The following is a 19,433-nucleotide window of genomic DNA, read 5'->3' as shown; positions in this document are numbered from 1 at the left end:
ATATGGCGGACAGCAGATATAGTGCACTATGTAGTTAATGGGGAGGGATTTTGTACACAGCCAGTAGATAAAATTAAAGCTAGGCAGATCAGTAGAGTACTTTATTAATCCCAGAGGGATATTGCAGTATTACAGCACAGCAGTTACTTAACATGAATTACAAAAACAAATGAGGTATGTGAGAAACAAATACAATTAAAAGGTCAAGTTACATATGATAACGTAATGCAGTAAATTAAATATAAAAATATGAAACAGAAAAAATGGAAAAGTGAATACACTGTAGAAAGTAATATAATGCACATTAGTGATAATAATGAATGGAGATGTTATTACTGAATATAAACATTGACTGCACATGGCTCTCAACATGGAGGTGGCTGAGCTGGTGGCTATCAGCAAAAGGTACTTACAGCGCTAACACTGCTAACAATGGCTGACAGAGCTGACCGAGGGTGGATACAACATTTCCATGACGACGCCATTATGCCACAGGGGGTCGGGACAGCATTATCAGCGGTAATCGCCATATGAGTACAGTGCAGAGTGGCAGCAATTAGCTAACCAGTGGGATGCACACACAGGGATTCACATGCATTAACATGCAAGCACAGGCTACCACAACAAAGAACAGAGAAGCTCCAATTACATCACACACAGAGGTAGCATGATTTCATTATCTACTCAGGACAACATTACTCCACCACATCTTTACATAGTAAATAGCTGTTTGCTGCTATATTAATGTTTTGAATGTCACGTAGAGCTCCTTTAATAGTAACATTAATAACGGCCACACTGTTTAGGTGAGCTACTCGCTGGCTTTGATATTGTGCATGCTGGCTCACTGTCATGGCTTACTGGGACACATATTGAGACTGAGTCATCGTTAATAAAATTAGTTTCACCTTTGCTTTCCTGCAATAAAACCAGTCAGAACATCTGCTGTGTAAATGGCCTGTTGGCTGCACCAGTGATGATTTAGATTCGTCCTGATAAAGGAGATAAAACAAATATCCTGTTCTTGTATTTTATTTATAAATATAGATCACTTTGTAGAGGTCTGTTTTCAATTTGACATTTGAGTTTTGGTGTCATTGATTGGTATCAAAAAAGCCACATTAAATCCTCTTTTATTCAATCTTGTTTAACCATGAAGCGTATGGTTTCTTACAGGCACTGCAGTGTGGATGGGATGTTACACTGACAGTTATAGTATTATAGACAGGCACAAAAAGTCAAGGGTCAAAGCTAGTTTCATATTACTGGGAAAAAATAAATGTATCAACAGTAAATTTCATAAATCAAACTTACATAAGTTGGTCTTTTCTACATTAAAGGGGGCCTATTGTGCTCATTTTCAGGTTCATACTTAGTATTAGAACATGTTTACATGCTTAAATGTTCAAAAACATTTATATTCCTCATGCTGGAACGCCTGTATTAGTGTTCTGTCTGAGATGCTCAGTTTTGGCGCCTGTCTCTTTAAGCCACCCTCTCCAAAAAGCCCAGTCTGCTCTGATTGGTCAGCACATGCGGGTCTACTGCATCTTAGTGTCTCTGCATCGTCACTGCAGCCAAGGGTATAACTGTAATGAAGAATAGCGGCTTCTTCTACCATAAAAATTACCAATAAAAGCTTCTGAACACACCAGGGCATGTTCCAGCAGCAATATAACCCAAAACCAAGGAGAAATCAAGAACATCGGCAACCAATATTACTTGTTTCACAGATGTTAGCATGTAGCTACATGTAGCAATGTAGGCTACTAACACATTCTCAATCCAACCTCGTCACATATTGACGTTAAATCCAGATATGATGTGCAAGGTACCCTGGGTGCGTTGGTTGTTGACGTTCTTGGACACCGTGTCAAGTTCTGCCTGTTACATGAATTGTCTTCTTTCAAAATAGCCTTCAGTTTTCACAGGAAATTTAACATTTACTTAAAGTCTCTTTCAAAATAAACACACTACGTAGGTACAACACTGCAAATTGACATTTTCTTTCCTTCAACAACTAACGCACATGATTGGGTTTAGGAAAAAAAAAACAGGGTAATCTTTATAATCTATGATCATGAGCACCACTCTCCCCGGTGAAAGTTGGTTTTTGCCACCTTAACTTTCCTTCTTATCCTGCTGTGTTTCCCCCTGATGCCGCCAGCCACCGTTAAACTATAACAGCAACCAGCTGCATATCATGACGACGTTAAAAGATGGCTTTATTGGTCAGTGTTTGATGCCGGAAGTCACTGCTCAAGCGCCAGTTTTCGATGACTTCGGAGTGAGACCGAGTTGAGGCTATTATTTAAACACTTGCAGTAGCGTGCTTGGAGCAGATTACCATATAGAGCCATCTGTCATGATCTGATGTCATCTTGTTGCCAAAGTACAAAAATTAGTATTCAGAACGGTCTGAGGTTTTTGCTGACATGGAAACTTTGGCCACATTTTATATAAACATCCGACATTGTAAGAATTTACATATGACAGAAAACAAGAAAAAAAAACATAACACTTTGCCTTTAAGAGGAGCAGTAAAGCCATTAAAACTATTCTCCTTTCTATATATGGAGGGAAGTTATGTCATTTAGAGGTAATTCCAGCTGAGGGAGAACATTCATGCAGAGAAGGACATTATGTAGTATAATGGTGACAGTACATTCTGCACATGAAAGGAATGCACGTACAGTTCCTCACATCTGAGCCTGACAAAGTTATCATACTTGCTCATACCAGTAGCTCCAACTCAACCTGAACCTCACCCCTGAATGTGCTGTATTCCCAAACCATCCCATTAAATGTCCTCACAAGGGCAGACTCACATACACACACGCGAGCAAAGCAGTCCTCCCAACATCTCGTTTCTTACAGTCACAGTGGAGAGAAGAGTGACCCGCAGAAAAAGAGAGAGACGTATAAATGGGGTGCAGTCAGACTCATAAGTCTTTGCCGGTTTTACTCCAGGCTTATTCGTTATTAATGACCTGTCCTGTTCATGATATATTTATAAAAACGAGAAAATGGGACAGGTTTTTTCACTACAGTCTCAAAAGACACCTGAACTGCACCCACTGGGTTTTTCAGCCACTAATAAGAGTTCTTTGCCCTTGTGATATTGAGGGACGTTGAGTTTATAAGACCCTAAAATAAGTGAATGAAAGATGGTTCCATCTTTTCAAACTTCCTCTATTGAGAATTTGGTTTAAACCGAGTTATGTCATGCAGTAACAATCTACATGTCTTATATACATATTTGAGATTTAAAAGCAGCTGGAATTGGAAGAAGTTTATCTTCTGATACCAGGCAACTTAATCAGTATCTCTCTGCCGTACAGTGCGTGCAGCCAGTCACTCAATCCAAAACACCACCAAAACCCCTGGAGACGCATCCATACACTGCAACATCCCTTTTTAACACTGCTGAGATACTGTGTCTCTAACCTGCTCTGCTGTGAGTGGAGGTGGAAAAATCAATCCTAAATTCATCAAGATCACTTCAGTGCTGCATTCAAAAGAGACAGCTTGCTAATTATGTGCAGGGGGGGAGAAACAAGACACTGAGAATGTGGTTTCTTTTAAGCAGCAATTTGTCATCAGACTATACGCAATTTGGACACAGCACACTGCGCTTCTTATTCCAGTTGAGTTGCTTGGCTCCGTCTGCACCTGCTTGCCTTGATGACTGGAATTAATGTTTCTCAGTTCTCTGTGACAAGCATGAAATCTGAAATCTTTTCCACAATTATCTTGCTGAAAGTCCATTCATGCCACTGATGCATTAAAGAAATATCTAAAAGCCTGACAGTCCCACATCACCCAGACCACCCCCTCTCCCTCCTCCTCACCTGTTCAGCTGCCTCTGGGTCCAGGTGGGTGTCCAGTAGGGGGACGGTGAACTGTATCTTCCTGGGGCTCCCGGTGTCCATGGTGGCTCTGTCTGTCAAAGAGGAGGACAGGATGAAGAGGAGGAGGAGGTGGGGACGATCCGAGGAAGAAGAATCCGTACAAGAAAAGGAGGGTAAGAGCTCAGTGAAGCTGGCTGAAAAAGAAAATAAGTGGGATCCAGCTCAGGAAAATAAAAGATTATATTCTGGTCTCTCTTTAACTATTTTCTATTCTTTACTTTTATCCTTTAACACACTTTTCCCTGATCATCTAGCTTTTTTTGGCACCCTGTTTGTCTCTATCTTCTGCACCTGCTGGTGTCTCTACCCCGGCTCCACTCTCCTTCCTCTCCGTCTCCCCCGGCTCTCAGCGCTGAGGCAAGGGCATTCTGGGCTAGGAACACCTCTCCTTCGCTCTCATTCGCTGGGCCCGACTCCCTTTCACGCTAGTCCCACCCTCTGTTCACATTTCTTTCTGTCTGCATTGGACGTCTGAGATCAGGGCTGTTCTGCAGCAGCCCCTGCACAGCCGGCAGAGAGAGGATGACAAAAGACACACACACACTCCCTCTCTCTATCTGTTGGATGGGTTGGAAAAGATGCATGGTCCAGCCTCTGCTTTAAAAGAAAGTATTTTTAAAATCACCTTCCTACACATGCATATATAATCTACATGGTATTGTAAATGAGAAGGCTAACTCAGAATGAGTCATCTCTCTCGTACTTTATGTATAAACACCTCTATATTTAATACACTTATTTCATCTGTGACTCACAGACAAATATGTTTGTGAGTTCTCTAATGAATAACAGCTATTTTACCCAGATCACTACGTATATTTTAGATATAAGTAGGCCATATAATGACAGTTTTCAGGCCCAATTTATAAAGCTGATAAAGCTGTTAAAATGATCCCCTGAGCTGTTCATATTGTTCATATTTGTCCAAGCTTGTCCTCGCTGCCGCCTGGCCAGCACAATCTTTATCGATCGCCTCTTAGCCTGAGTGTCCCTACATCACACGTCTACTGGGCCCTGATACCTGACACCAGTCAAGAGGCATATGACTGCTGCGTCGTTACAGATTTGCAGTGCATTTTTGGAGGGGGGATAAAAAAAACGAAACAAAAAAAACCTGGTGATTACATCCGCAGAAATATTATTTTGTAAGCAAACATATCAGATTAACTTGTATTCCAAATTTCAATCACATTAACAATTATAATTTGATTCACTAGCTTGAGGCTCATCTTGGAAACTGATGAACAGATGTTTTCACAGTTTTCTCCACACACTGACTGGTAGCTTTACGGATGATTAATAGAGGATGACAGCCAAATTTAGACCACTACTATAACTGTAACAACACACACAATATGATAAATTTTGCCTTTGTGTGTTAATTCACAGTTACAGACTGTGATACGGACAGATTCAGACAAGAAATATGAGAAATGAGCAAGGGAAGGGAGGGTGTGGGTTCATCGACAACAAAGGTTCCCAGCTGGAACCAAACCAGGGACACTGCAGCCATATGGCACGAGCCCCAGACCATTACACCAGAGGGGGCCTTTAATTTATGTCTGTAAAGTCGAGTGGCAGTTTTTATTTTGCCTCGTTTAAAGCGAGCGGATACAGTAAGCTGGATAAAGAGAGTACTTTCATCATTTGACCTGAAGAACTCCCTCTCTCTATATTCACGTATAAATAAATGAAGACTACACTGAAACCCTTTTTTCTTTTTTTAACTCGGCCACTTTGTTGCTACACTAGAACCGCACACACACCGTTCACACGCAAAGGACACGTTTTCTTTTTCTGGTAGCTGAAAGTGAAAGAGCGAAAGTGTTTAATAAGAGTTTTTCTTTGAATTATGTCTTTGTCATCAAAGCAGAGAAGGGAGTTAATAAAAGACCACATGCCCTGTGCGTGTGCGTGTGTGTGTGTGTGTGTGAGAGAGAGAGAGAGAGAGAGAGAGAGAGAGAGAGAGAGAGAGAGAGAGAGAGAGAGTGAAGAGAGAGAGAGCTGACAACAGCTGGCTGCATATTCTCCCACACACCCTCTTTCCTGGAGGGAAAACACTAGTAGAATTGTACAGTCTGTGTTATCTCATATTAGCAGCATAGTGTTTGTGTCTCTGGTTGGGATAGCTTCAAAGAAAACTTCACACAGCCACATATAGCCTCCTACAGACTGCTAAAGGTCCTGTTAACCACTAATTAAATACTAAATGTTGTTTCATTATTTTATGTTTATGCAGCTCCTACCAACAGTTGTAATTTTTATAAGACGCCATGCAGTGAGTGTGTGCTGTCGCATATTATACCCAAACCACAATCTTCTATATTATTTGGTGTTGTTCTATGCTATAGTGGTAACCATTGTAGGTCATGGGGAGGAAGAAATAAAAAGCCACTAACAAATACTGCTTGGAATCATCAAAAACAAAAACACCCACATACAAGTGCAACTGCCTTAATCTAGCCAATTATCTCTCAGTAAATGACAGTGTGCAGCATAATGTGAAGCTGTGATTATCCTTCTTAAAACAAGCCTCTCCATTGCCCCCTTACAGTGCCATATCTGTGGTTTTGCAACTTTTACACGCCTAACTGCAAATTGCATAGGCTACATTTTCCCACAGGGTCCGAAATTAACATCCGCCAAATGCCAAATGCCAAATGCCAGATTTTCTATTTGGCAAGTAAATCTCAGAGGGCTTTCAGCCAGACTGGCAGGTAAATGTTTGTATCAAAACAGTCATTAGAAAAAACTATGTTGAGAGTCTCTATTGTGTTTTAGTGTCATTTAGGGGCGCGCTGCTTTGCTGTTCCCCTGTGCTTAGTGCCGGAGTTTCACACACACAAACACACACCACATATGAGTTTTTACATGTGTCTAAACAATGCCGAAACTGAGGAAACTTTAAAGCTGCCCTAGTTTTACAGCACTGTTTACCGATGGTTTAGCTACTCTGCTAAACAATCACCTGTACTCACCTTGTGATCAACATAATACCTCGTTATTCATGAATGAACACATCAACTCTTTCTCATCCCAACTTGTCAAATATGGCTGTTTTGTCAGTAAATCTAAACGTCAACTGATGACGCGCTAGTTAGCCTCCTGCATCAGATTTTGATGTACATGGACGGCATCTCAGTTAACACTTGTTAAGTGTCATTTCAAAATACATATCTGTTTTCATAGTAAATGTACAGTTTCTGCATGCAGTCTTTTTCAAAGTAAATTTACAGTGTAGGTAAAACACTTTGTTTTTTAGTTATTTTCCTGAAGTTGAGGCAATAAAAGTTCGTGTTTAGGTTTGTGGGTAGGTCTTAAAAGAAAACTTCATGGTTTGTCTTTAAATAAGTCCAGTTCTTACTAACGTAATGTTATGTCATGTGACATATGTTGTGACACACAGTAAGTCACTGCTGTAGCATGCTACACACAGCACACTATGTTGTCATTAAAGGGCCAGTGTGTAAAATGGGTTGAAAACCGTTGGAAACAGTGACATCAATGGTCAAATTCTAGATTGCAGGGCTCACTCGCTCACCCCTCCTGTCGGGTAAATGACGGTGGCCTAGTAGGGACAAAAAGCCTTGCGCAGACACGAGGTTTTCAGGAGTAGGTCTATCTAGCGACAAGGTGAATATTTATTTAGAAATCTAAACCATGTTACGATACTGTAATGAATCGCTCACGAGCAGGAGACCAGAGGAGCGTTCGGGAAAAAGGCCCGTTTATTTGAGCACTCCAAAAACTCCGGTAACACTCCAGGGGGTAAAAGACTCCGTCCCAAACTCTGACTCTTCTAGCGTAACACACACACTTCATACACACATACACACTTACAGTACCCAGCGGGGCAGCCCTCCCCTCTCTGCTCCACCAATCTCCAGCCCGCACACTGACTGACAGTGTAGCCGGTAAACAGAGCTCAGCTGTTTATTTAGCCTAGCAATATCTCCGGACTATAGTAGCTGCAATGGACGACTTTGAACGCGATTTTGAAGAGTTTCTTGTAGCGGACACAGACCCAGAGCCATACCTGTTTGAGCCGGAGCATACAGATGAGGAACTCCATGTGTTGGATGCTGAGCGGGCGAGAAGAGAGGCTGAATCCTCCGCTCCCATTTTGCTGCACAGAATGGGATTTGGTGCTACCATCGTTGGGGAGATATATCATCAGGAGGAAAAGCGCCGCAGAGAGTGCATCACAAGGAGTGAAGTTGCGTCTTCTTTTCCTCGCAGATGACGATTCGGGTTCATTCTCTCCTGTTGCGTGGTAAGTGTGGTCCATTCGCAAACTTTATAACTAAAAAAAACTTTTCGCTACTCTCTATCGACGAACTACTAACACTCTCTGCTGTTTCCTCCTCCTTCTTCCTTCCTTCCGCTGTCTTCGTTGGTTTATTTATACAGGCGAAACGTGTTCTCTGGCTGGCTGGATTTTCCACTTGGGCTGCCGTACATACATGGCAGCGCAAGATGGCAACCTCTCTAAAGCAAGGCCCTTGCTATATATATATATATATATATATATAAGCATAATTATAAGGCTACGAAAACCAAACAATTTTATAGCGATTATACACTATATAAACATATTAATGGGTAGAATATTCAGATTCAGATTCAGATTTGACAATAAACCATGCAAAATATTACACACTGGCCCTTTAAAACAACTCCACTGACATTTGGTTTCACATAGGAAATGAGCAGTGGGCTCCCGGGTGACAGTTTGGTGTTTGTCCGATGCATCCATCGCTCCTCCTGTCCACCCAATACAGACTGGCTCTTTATACAATGGCAGTTGCCGGCGGCGCCACTGTCCGGCGTATGTCATGCCACCGCGAGGAGTGTCTCTGTGCATCAGTGTCTACCGATGACAACTACCACGACACCGCGGCACTATTTGATGAGTTCAGTTCAGTTCAGAAATGGCTGCAGCCCGATGTGTATCATACCGCTGCGAAATGTGCCTCTTCAACACTGTGGTAAATACAGACTCACTGAATGGTAGCAGTTGTCCTAGCAACTTATAGGATGGGAAAACATAATGTCAAAAAACACAATGTACTCCAATCAACAAAGATAACTTTGTTTAGAGTCAGTACAAATCATATAAAGTCAAAGGTGGCACCAGATTTATTTTCTTGCTCACAGACTGCAGCATAGTGCAGTTAGATCAGCCAAATCCTTTATGTATTTTCTGGTTCTCAGTTGCAACACTGAGCTACACTCTAGTAAGTAAATGAAAAAGAAATACACACCATATTTGATTTTTCATTACAGCTAAAGAATCTGCTAATAGACTTTCTCTGCATAAAAATGGGAAACAAGCACTGCCTTGAATGGTCGGAAGAACCTTAAACACGGCAGCGTGTTTTGCAAAATGATTTGCTGCAAGGTAAAATAACTCTTTGCGCTTTTTAGTTATGCAGGAGAGCATGCCTCTGCAGTTTACCCTTTACACTGACATTGTTTTGTTTTTTTCACGGGATCCTTCACTCACCCTGTAGCCATTAAAGCCTGTTGTGTGTGACAAATTGTGCTGTGTCATGGTCACGGCCGATAATGGCTGAGACCTCCCTCTCCACTGTTCAAGATGGCTGCCATCCAAGATGATGACCATGAGGGAAAATGGGAGCGGGGGGGGGGGGGGGGGGGGGGGGGGTCGAGGAAAGGTCAGCGAGCCATACAGTGGCCAGGGAAGGACATGGTTTCTGGAAGGTGAGTGCAGTTTATATTTTTATTAGTTATTGCAAACAGTAGGTGGCAATAACAATCACTCTCCCTCTCTCAGTGTGTCATCCCTCTGTCTCTCTCTGTCGCTTATAATTGCTGCACACACAGACTTTTTGTCTGAGCCCCCCTGCAGACTCATGAAATTCAGATGAGCTGAATCTTTCTTTAACTCAGCTGTGCAGATCAGAGGCTACAGCTGTGTGATCAACAGCACCCACGCCCTGATCTCTCTCTGTCTTTGTCCTATCTTTTTGTCTCAACATGTTTCTTGTTACCTCGTATTTATTTCTCATATCTCATTGCCATTGCCCTTGTTGCTACACAAGTGTACACCTACTGCACACTCAGACATCCTGGCGGGGGATCCCTGTTTGAATATTTTAGCTGACAGTTTCTCTCTCTCTCTCTCTCTCTCTCAAATATGATTACTAAGAGTTTCCCTTGTCTTCACTGAGGTTAGTGAGGTAGGCAGAAATGTCTTCATGCTTTTTTTCTTTGTGTATTGTATTGCATATTTGTGTTTTCTGAATGGTTGCTATATGGTTATATCTAACTAGGTGTATCTTTAAAGTCCCTTTGAGTGTTTTCTCTTGCAAAACTAAAAAACACTGTTTCAAAGCGCTAACAATAAAGCATAAATCTTACCTTTGTTTCGCTTGTCCATGTAAGTTTTCAAGTGCTGTTTCTTCTCTGCCTTATCATGGTGCACCAAGCTGTAGCCTGAAAGACAGCTGCAGGGATGACAGTTTTTCTAGGCCAACCTGGAAGTTAGCATCACCCTGCTTCCCTTGACAAAAATCCAATGGGATTTTGGATTATTGCAGAAATTAAAATCTGTGGCAAACAGAAGTTCATGATACTTACATGTTATGTTAAGCAATCCTCACACATAGACACTGCTTTTATAATCTCTGAAGCATAAATGCAATCACCAGAATTAAAAGCTAACATTAGGCTATAAATAAACAGTTGCATGACTTCAGCATCACAACCATTAACTCTGCCTGATGACTTTAAATGTCCTCGACCATCTCTGTATACTCAATTAGGCACTTGTTAGCAACAGACACATAAGAGCTTTAAATTTTGCAACTGGGGTTTAGTGATGTATTTTAAATACATGAAAATCCCTTAAGCTTTTGTTAACCCCAAACCTTATTTCAGGCATCGAACTAAAAATCCATTCAAAGACACCCATTAACTTTGAGACAAGGACACGGTGAGTGGTAAAGTGCTAACACATATTCAGCTTTGAGGACTGGAGAGTAGAGCACAGGCCTTTGAAGCCAATTTTACAAAGTGGCCAAAGTGTGAAATTACAACACCTCGGTCCTTCACGTGACTTCCATTGTCAAAGAGACGTCTGTAAAGCAGTGGGTAATTTTGTGTCACAAGGCCTGCAAAATGACACGTTACACCATCGAAATAATGTTTTGAAAGTATAGGAGAGCCATACAATTAAATCATTTAATCCCTATTCAAGTAAGGAGAGGGCTAAACTGAAGGTCAGCCTCTCAGCTTGCAGATGTTAGATGCTTAGCCGGTGGAAGTATCTAGTTGGCTTGCTCTATGGGCCCTACGATTTTTTGGCTTCATGCGCCACTGAGCAGCTTTCACAGGAGTGAATCTGGTCCCACCTCTAGTGCTGTATCTAGTACATCCATGAGTGAGAGTGGCTTTTATAGTGGGTGTTTTTGCCATAAGGGGCAACGAGTCTATTCTACACTTAAAAAAAACTTCAACAAGCGACACAAAAATCAGATTTATGCTTTATCTGAAGTATAGTAGTGTTTTTCAGCTTTACAAGAGAAATGACTTTAAGAGTGAAGACTTAATAGTTATTTTGGTAAATACACATCAGGTTAAGTACCCACCTCCGTTAAAGCGCTCAGCCGTTTTCATGAGCTTTTCTATGAAACCAATCAGGGCCATTAAAATGGGTCTAGCTAATCTTTTTTTGTGATAGAGGACTGGCTCTGCCTTGATTGCAACTTTTCTTTTCCTTCCCCACAACTTTTTCAAATGTGTTTTTTGATCAATACTTGCTGAGGACAAGGAGGATATGCTTTTTTCCTCTCAGCCTTGAAATGCACCGTCACATTTAGGCTACATTAACACTGGGTTACAGTGGGCTGGATAAATTAATCAACAGCTAGTGTATAACCCAGACCAGCATCTTTGCCACCTCACTGTTAGTCCCTAGTAGCTAAGTAAGTAAGTAAGTAAACCATATTGCTTTAAAATATAAAGAAAAATAAATCTTACCTTTATGTGTAATCCCTTCATTCTGTTTTTCACATTGTTACACACTGGTTAAAGCTGGTGGTTTTTGAAGTGCAGGTTAACAGTCACACTGTACACAATCAGGAACTTGCTAGCTTCCCATGATGTAATGCCATCTAATGGTGACAGGCAATGTCTAGTTCTTGAATACTACACCAGTGTTTCAATTTTTCATTCTGTCGGCCATGTTATCAGGTCTAGCTAGCTACAGTGGGCAAATCTGTGAATCCTAGGATAGCGAAGAAATGACCCGCCCTACTCTCCTTGTGATTGGCTGGTAGGCCTACCTGTTTCCTTGGATTGGTTAGGTTCAGTGCCGTAGAATAGAACAAGAGCTCTGGTAAGGTTTAGGCAAGAGGAGTGGGATTGGTTGGGGTTCGGGTAAGACTGTTAGGGCAAACCAATCGGAGGCAGAGAAAGGCGGGTCATTCCTTCACTATCCTAGGATTTGTACCTTGACTTAAGCACTATTGTTACTCCACTTGGTAATAGTGTTACCATAGAAACAGTCCATGGATACCACTGAAAAGCATTAGAAGCTATGCTAACTGATATTTCTATAAACTAATTTCTCATTATACCTCTAACTCTGGCTATAAACCACCTGCATCATGTACACGCATGGCAGCCATGACGCCGTCATGTTTGCATTGTTTGCAGCAAGTATATTACTGGCCATAGTCTAATCTATGGGTATACTTTCATTTTATTAGCGTATTTGCTGCTTATTATGCTGCTTCTTGTGAGGTTTTGTTCAAGCTTGGTTAGTGGAAAATATTGTTATGCACAGTAGCCTATGTCTTTTTTTAACCCTGAAAAGTACTCTAGATGGTTAATTGCTGAAAACTACACATTTAGAGGAGAGATAAAAAGACAAATTACGCTCTACTTGTGATGTAGGCTAAATGTTGCAACAATACACCCTGATTTAACCATAAATGGTCAGAAAAACAAACCAAACAAAGGTTAACAAAGGTGACCTAAGTAAAAAAAAAAAAAAAAAATCAAGTGGTCATCTGTCAGCAGTCTCCAATCAGCACCAGTTATTCTCCATTTTGTCTTCTGGGCACATAATGAGGAATGGGAGGTCAGGCTAATAAAAGACTCTTCCTAAGAGGGATTGACGTGCTTTCCTTCCCAGTAATTGGCTGCGGAAACCGTGAAAGCGTAGAGTAATTGCATGTTGCTATGTTTTAATTAGTGCCGAAGCTTATTGCATGCTGCTTCCCCAGGTGGCCTGTAAATTCACCACACACAAAACCATAACAGCCACTACTAGTCTGTGGAGAAGAGCTGTGCATCACTGTACATCAAACAGATCATAGCTGGATAAAACATTCTCCATCCATGTCCCATCAAACCTTTTTTTTAATTTATTTTTTTTATATACTTTATTAATCCCCGAGGGGAAATTAAATTTTTCACTCTGTTGTCAATTACACACAGGTCAGAACACACACATGCACAAACTGGACCTATACATGCACTAAGTGGAGAGATGTCAGAGTGGGCTGCCCATGACAGGCGCTCTGAGCGGTTGGGGGGTTCGGTGCCTTGCTCAGGGGCACCTCGGCAGTGCCCAGGAGGTGAACTGGCACCTCTCCAGCTACCAGTCCATGCTCCATATTTTGGTCCGGACGGGGACTTGAATAGGCGACCCTCCGGTTCCCAACCCAAGTCCCTATGGACTGAGCTACTGCCGCCCCCACTGAGCTACTGCCGCCCCCCCAAACCTAACTAAACTAAATGTTCACTGATATTTTGCTAAATAAGATACTGTATTGCATGTATAGTTGATATTTTGCTAAATAAGATACTGTATTGCATGTATAGTTTGCAGTACATATATTTTTCTGTGTGTCCTTGTGTGTCCTCTGTGCGAGACAAATCTTAAGTGGAAAAACAATGATGCACTTGTATAGCAGATGTTCGTGCTCTAGAAATTGTCAGCAATTAGTGTTTAAATGATAATACAATCTCTTGTGACAATATTTTCATGTTTTCTGCATACCTGACACACTCAGCACTGCGCTATAGACATCCTGCTAATCGATGTTTTATAAACAATCACACCTAAACAGCTGTTATAAAGCCACAAAAGTTGTTCAGCAACCAAATCCAAATAAACTGGAAAACTAACAAAGTAAACACTGCCTGCAGACTAACATATATTTCAACAGTACTGCACAACATCACAGTCAGTTTTATGATATTGAACATGTTATTATTAGATCATTAGACAGTTATCAAGAAACACTTGCTGGTTAAAGCTTCTTAAATGTGAACGTCTGCTTTTTTTCTTAATATTATATCAACTTAATTTTGGGAAAAAACAAGCCATTTGAAGATATCGTATCTCCTTTGAGTTTTAGAAATTGTAAGGGCATTTTTTTTTTTACATTTTTTAGACTAATCAGTTCAGAGATTGTGGAAAATAGATTAATTGATAATGAACATATTAATCAGCCTTAATCTGTATTTTAATAGGATTATTTGTTGAAGGGATTTATATTGCAATCTCAACATCTGTATTTGTAGTATTCAATAATTTGAGTTTACACCCTTTAATTGTGACCTTTTGCTAAGCCCCGCCCCTTTGTGATGGTCCGACAAGCTGTCGGAGTGAGCATGGAGCCCACACTGTAACTAACTGCACTCCCTGAAGAAATGTTATCCTATTTTGGGGTCTACAGTCTGTGTTTGAAGGATATATCCAGGATGTCAAACTGACTCAGCAGCAACAACAGGTTAAAAAGACAAAGATAGTTAGAAGCTAAAGCCCAACTATAGGCTACAGATCACAGTGTAAAAGTGAACCGCCACATCACTGCTGATCGCCACACAAGACAATGACAATAAATAGAAACTTTACTGATATTAAACCAGCTGTGTGGCATCGCAGTGTGTGCAGATGAACAGTGTTTGGCTTTACCCCCGTGCTGCTGCCAACACCGGAACCAGACGAGCAGGGATCTCCAGGGGAAGCCAAACAAGGTTGATCTGTGCACACGCAGGGATCTCCAGGGGAAGCCAAACAAGGTTGATCTGTGCACACTGCGATGACACACAGCTGGTTCAATATCAGCAAAGTTTCCCTGCTTCCCTTCACTGGTTCCTGTACAGCAGGGTCGGCCTTTTTTTAACTGTTAAAATCATTAAAAAGCAAAAGCAGCATGTGTATACATTCAGTAGGCTATATCTTCAGTAGCTAGCTAGCTAACCCTACACTTTGGGTTTGATTTTGGTTTTGGAACAGGGAAGAAACGTGTATCTTTTTCCAACCTCTCCAGGTAACGAGTATCATTAATACACGATGTGCCCCAGGCACAACATTTAGCTCCAAATCCACAAAACCAGCCTGAAAATGAAGGAAATCTGAAACGACTGCATTATAGTCAGTGGAGCACAGCTGTGTTGTTGTCGGACCCTGGTCTGAGCCGGCCCGATGCTACGTTACTGTATGATTGGCCAGTCTGCGTCCAGGGGTGGGTCAATTACTGTGATCCTGATCCCTCTACATTTATCATTTTGAACACACACACACGAGTTTATCTTATCCAGGTTCAAAGCTCTTTTATTTGACCAGAGAACAGAACAAAAACAAAAAACAAAAAGTAGCCATCAATTTACAGCAAACACTTTTAGTCCTAAATAACATTCCAGTCAAGACAAATGAAGTCTGTTCAGAACAACAGGCCCCAGTCAACATGCTTTGTTGGAAACCAGAAAGAAAAGCAGTAAAATGAAGCTCATATCATGTTAAACTGAACATCGGGTGTCAAGCACGGCCCAATGGACAGTGTTGAACAAAAAGTTTAATTTAATTATGCATTCAAAATGTGTCTCTGTCTGCTTGGCCTGATGCCAGGACATTGATGCATGAATCTGCCTGCCAGATTATTTCTTGCCGAATCTCTGGGGCACGGCCATACTCCAGATCTGACCGGGGGCAGCCTCCCAGTCACGGGTGTGCATCTGATCCTCCGACACTACCTGCCCTCTGGAGCCGCGACCAAACCTGCGTGGGAGGAGAAACACAGGCAGGAACTGATGTAATTTAAAGTATTGTGGACTTGTGCAGGAACACCACATGCTTTTGATAAGGGATAAACATGGACAAATATAATACACAAGATGCAAATACAAATGAATCCTGCATATTTTGCAAGCCTAAAACTCCAGGGCTGATAAATGAAGCCAATGTGAAGGTGTCAAAAACTGCAGTTCTTCAAATGACCACTTGAGGCTGGCCCCAGAGGCGAGTCAATCTTTATAGACCCTCATTATAAAATGCCCAACTCTCATCCCCATTCCGGACGACTGAGCAAGTAGTGAGTAAGGCTTAAAGTTGTGCAGAATTAAGGCCATGGTCACTTTGAGTGACAGGCTGTCTGAGAAGTGCAGACAACCACAGTCTGTGAATCAGATCCATCCTTCTCTCATCCAGCTTCTAACCCTGGCTCCAAAAATCCAAAATGGCGATGGCCGCAATGCAGAACTCATGCAAAAGGGTTTCATTTTGTCTGCACGTGGAGCAGGCCACCGGGAACACCACTCGGCCTTGCTTCCAGTTTTTCCCAGTGGCTACTCGCGGTATTGCAGAAAAAAAAAATCCCCTGCGGCCCAAAAAGCATTTTTCCCATAGACCACCATTATTAAAGAGACATCTGTGTAACTGTTGAGAGGACACCACAAACTGCAAACAGTGGTGATTATGATTGATTCTGTTATTAATTTTTGATCCATGAAGGTTTTACATTTGAAACCTTTCCTGAAACTGAAAGAAGCCATTTAAAATCTGTGATGTCATCACAATGTAAAGTCTATGAGCCGTGTGGGAACTTGCAGGCAGGGCCAGCAGGAGAAACACTACTGCACATATTCATATACCACAAAAGTAAACCTGGAACGTAGAAGATTTTTATGGCATATGCACCAGGCCAGCAATTACACTGAACTGAATAGGCGCCATCTCGAGGTCCAGTATGTAGTTATTATGATATATATGTATGACATTAGCTACATAGATTAGTCAATGATTAGTCAGTTGACAGAAGAACTACTCTGATTAGAGTTTAAGTCAATTTCAAGCCAAAAACGTAAATCATTTGCTTACAGGCCTTTAATCAAGAAAATAATAAGCAGATTATCAAAGACTCTATGTGAGAATTGATGCAGCTGCTGTGGTGTCACCGATTGGGTTGTGCACTACCGTTTTTGAACCTTGAGTCTGACATGTTGGCCGTTGCTATATTGTTTTTTTGGGAGCCAGAAGTGACCATATTTGGACGAGAGGTTGGATGTTTTGAGGAGCAAGAGCTGGATCTGATTCACAGAGTGCTGTAATGTCACACAGACAGGCACTAAAGCAGCCCTGCCCTTAATTATGCGTAACTTTAGGTCTTACAGTTACCATGAACATTGAAATTAGCTATAGATATCCAAACCATTTTCTGTACCAGGCTGTAAACATGTTTATTTCTGTTTTCTGGCCGATTTTAACATTATGGTCGATGCGGCTCTGTTTTAGAGCCAGCCTCAAGTGGCCATTCGTTGAACTGCAGTTATTGGCACTCCCGCATTGGCTTCATTTTTCAGCCTCTGAGGCTGTCACTTGCAGATTATTCGATCATGAATATAGGCGAATTATTCATTGCAGCCCTATCTGTACGGCTCTTCCAGTGATAATTTCAGACATCAGGGCCTGTTCAAGTTGTCAAGTGTTGTTTTTCTCAAACAAACTCAAGTAAACCTACTGCACCTGCATTTCCTGTCACATTTTTCCACAGTAGAATTAATAAATATTTGGTTTAATTCAGTGCTTAAAGGAAACTGCCATACAGAGGGTTGGAATAGCACAGTGTTGTGGATAACGTTTTACCTTTGTGCTAGTTATTATGTTTGTGTGATAAATCGAGGCTCTGTAATGGCACTGACCTCTGTGGCTGATGGAGGACAGAGTCCCTGGTTTCCCTCTGAGATCCGAGCAGCAGAGCTCTCAGCACTGTGGTCAGCAGACGATCATCGATGCTGTTATCTATGTTTTCACTCTCCTGGAGCACAGCAGCATGCACACAAACAAATGCAAAGCCTAGCATCAAAAGGCTTGTATTCTGTTTATGAAATCCCCACAGAAATATCTTGGGACAATATCAAGATCCCAAACTGCATTCAATTCTGGGTTGCAACACAAACCCCAGGGGTGGGAACTGCAGCCAGTCAGTCCTGCTGTGGCGAGGGACCTTGAGATGGAGATATCAGTGTGCAGAGGCAGAGAAATGGACCACATGCCTATCCGAATATCCATACACCCTTATCTTTATGCAAAATAAAACCCAGATCTGTCTGTCTCTGCCCGCCACAATGGGAAAACCTTATAATTTTGCCTGTGCTCTGAATCCTCCTCCTCTATCCTGCTCTGACTGTCTGTTGACCCCAGAATGCATTACAGTGTATTTCACACTGTTGCATGAAGACGAGCACTGTCTGAAATCTAAATGAGTTGTGTGATTTAGCTTGTCTCACTTGATAAAAACGGCTCACATCGCATTTACATACTTCATCACACGGAGTGACAGACTTCTCTGAAAATGTTGGCATGTCTTCTGGTTGTGCACAGAATGTTTCATTCAGTCTAATGTGGCAGAGCAGACACTCCATATTTAAATCCTGCCTAGAAACAGACAGTATATTTAACACATAACCATGTGTAACTGAGATATGCCTCAAAATTAGATTTTTATTTGTGGATGCCAAAATTATTTTTGGCAAATCGGATTAAATGTATCCTGAATTATATGGGAGAAATGGTATATTTACTCGTCACAGCAGGTTAAATCAAAGACTCGAAATGGAGTGTGAGTGGTTCGTTGTCTCACCAGCCCCAGCAGGTGGTTGGCCACGTCCTCCTCTGAGCCTGGCAGGATGTCATTTTTGTCCAGACTGCCTTGGATGTGAAGAGCCTGACTGACGCCAGCCATCGCCACAACCAGAGCCAGAAGAGTCACCACCGCAGCTGTGTCCATGGTCTCAATCTGAAGGGGAGGTCAGATGAATTCTGATGATAAAGGCAGCGGAAGGATTTTGGTCGTCCAATTGCACCTGTTGACTTCAAGAGGCTTGGCTCCTGGGAGACGGAGGGAACACTCGTCCTGGTCGGGGTTAAGTGTCCTCTTTGTGCGGTGTCCTGGCCGACTTCAGTGGCAGTAACATCCTTGCCTTGGTCTTATATACACCTCACGGTCACTGGCTGAGTACCCCCAGGAGAGCTGGAGAAAGATGCTACTGTACAAAGGGGAACAAGGGACAGGATGGGGGAAGAACCAACTCCCTAATATAAGAATTAACCAGGTCCATTTAGCAGGATCAGGGCATTAGTGATGACTGAGCGCCAGAGTGCATTATTATGTGGCCCTTAGGGTAGTGCAACACAACTCTCCCAGTTATTAAACAGATAAATCCCTGCAAATGGACTCTGATCCACCAGTCCCCATTGCCCAG

The 19,433-nt window shown here is 41.9% G+C and overlaps 2 protein-coding genes across 2 annotated transcripts in view; both read right to left on the bottom strand.

Annotated features, from left to right (window-relative positions):
- Positions 1–4,247, bottom strand: part of LOC126386604 (protein phosphatase 1 regulatory subunit 1A-like) — a 46,945-nt gene extending 42,698 nt beyond the window's left edge. The window contains exon 1 of the mRNA XM_050039031.1: positions 3,852–4,247. Within this exon, the coding sequence (XP_049894988.1) occupies positions 3,852–3,932 (81 nt within the window). The 5' untranslated portion in view covers positions 3,933–4,247. The remainder of the gene's footprint in view (positions 1–3,851) is intronic.
- An 11,233-nt stretch (positions 4,248–15,480) lies between these two features.
- npffl (neuropeptide FF-amide peptide precursor like) lies at positions 15,481–19,166 on the bottom strand. The gene is made up of 3 exons (XM_050038334.1): positions 18,812–19,166; positions 17,871–17,986; positions 15,481–15,951 (listed from the first exon to the last, which is right to left on the bottom strand). The coding sequence occupies exons 1-3, from the start codon at positions 18,956–18,958 to the stop codon at positions 15,831–15,833; spliced, it is 384 nt and encodes a 127-aa protein (XP_049894291.1). The 5' UTR covers positions 18,959–19,166; the 3' UTR covers positions 15,481–15,830.
- Positions 19,167–19,433: the final 267 nt, after the last annotated feature.

Source organism: Epinephelus moara, chromosome 24, assembly GCF_006386435.1.
Source record: "Epinephelus moara isolate mb chromosome 24, YSFRI_EMoa_1.0, whole genome shotgun sequence".
In the NCBI taxonomy this organism is placed as follows: domain Eukaryota; kingdom Metazoa; phylum Chordata; class Actinopteri; order Perciformes; family Serranidae; genus Epinephelus; species Epinephelus moara.
This window is presented reverse-complemented; position numbering and strand designations above follow the sequence as displayed.

Coding starts and splice junctions, on each gene's coding strand:
- npffl (XM_050038334.1), bottom strand. CDS start 18,958: ATGGACACAGCTGCGGTGGTGACTCTTCTGGCTCTGGTTGTGGCGATG. Junction 17,987..18,811: donor CCAACCACCTGCTGGGGCTG/GTGAGACAACGA, acceptor GCTGTGCTCCAG/GAGAGTGAAAACATAGATAA. Junction 15,952..17,870: donor GTCCTCCATCAGCCACAGAG/GTCAGTGCCATT, acceptor CCTCCCACGCAG/GTTTGGTCGCGGCTCCAGAG.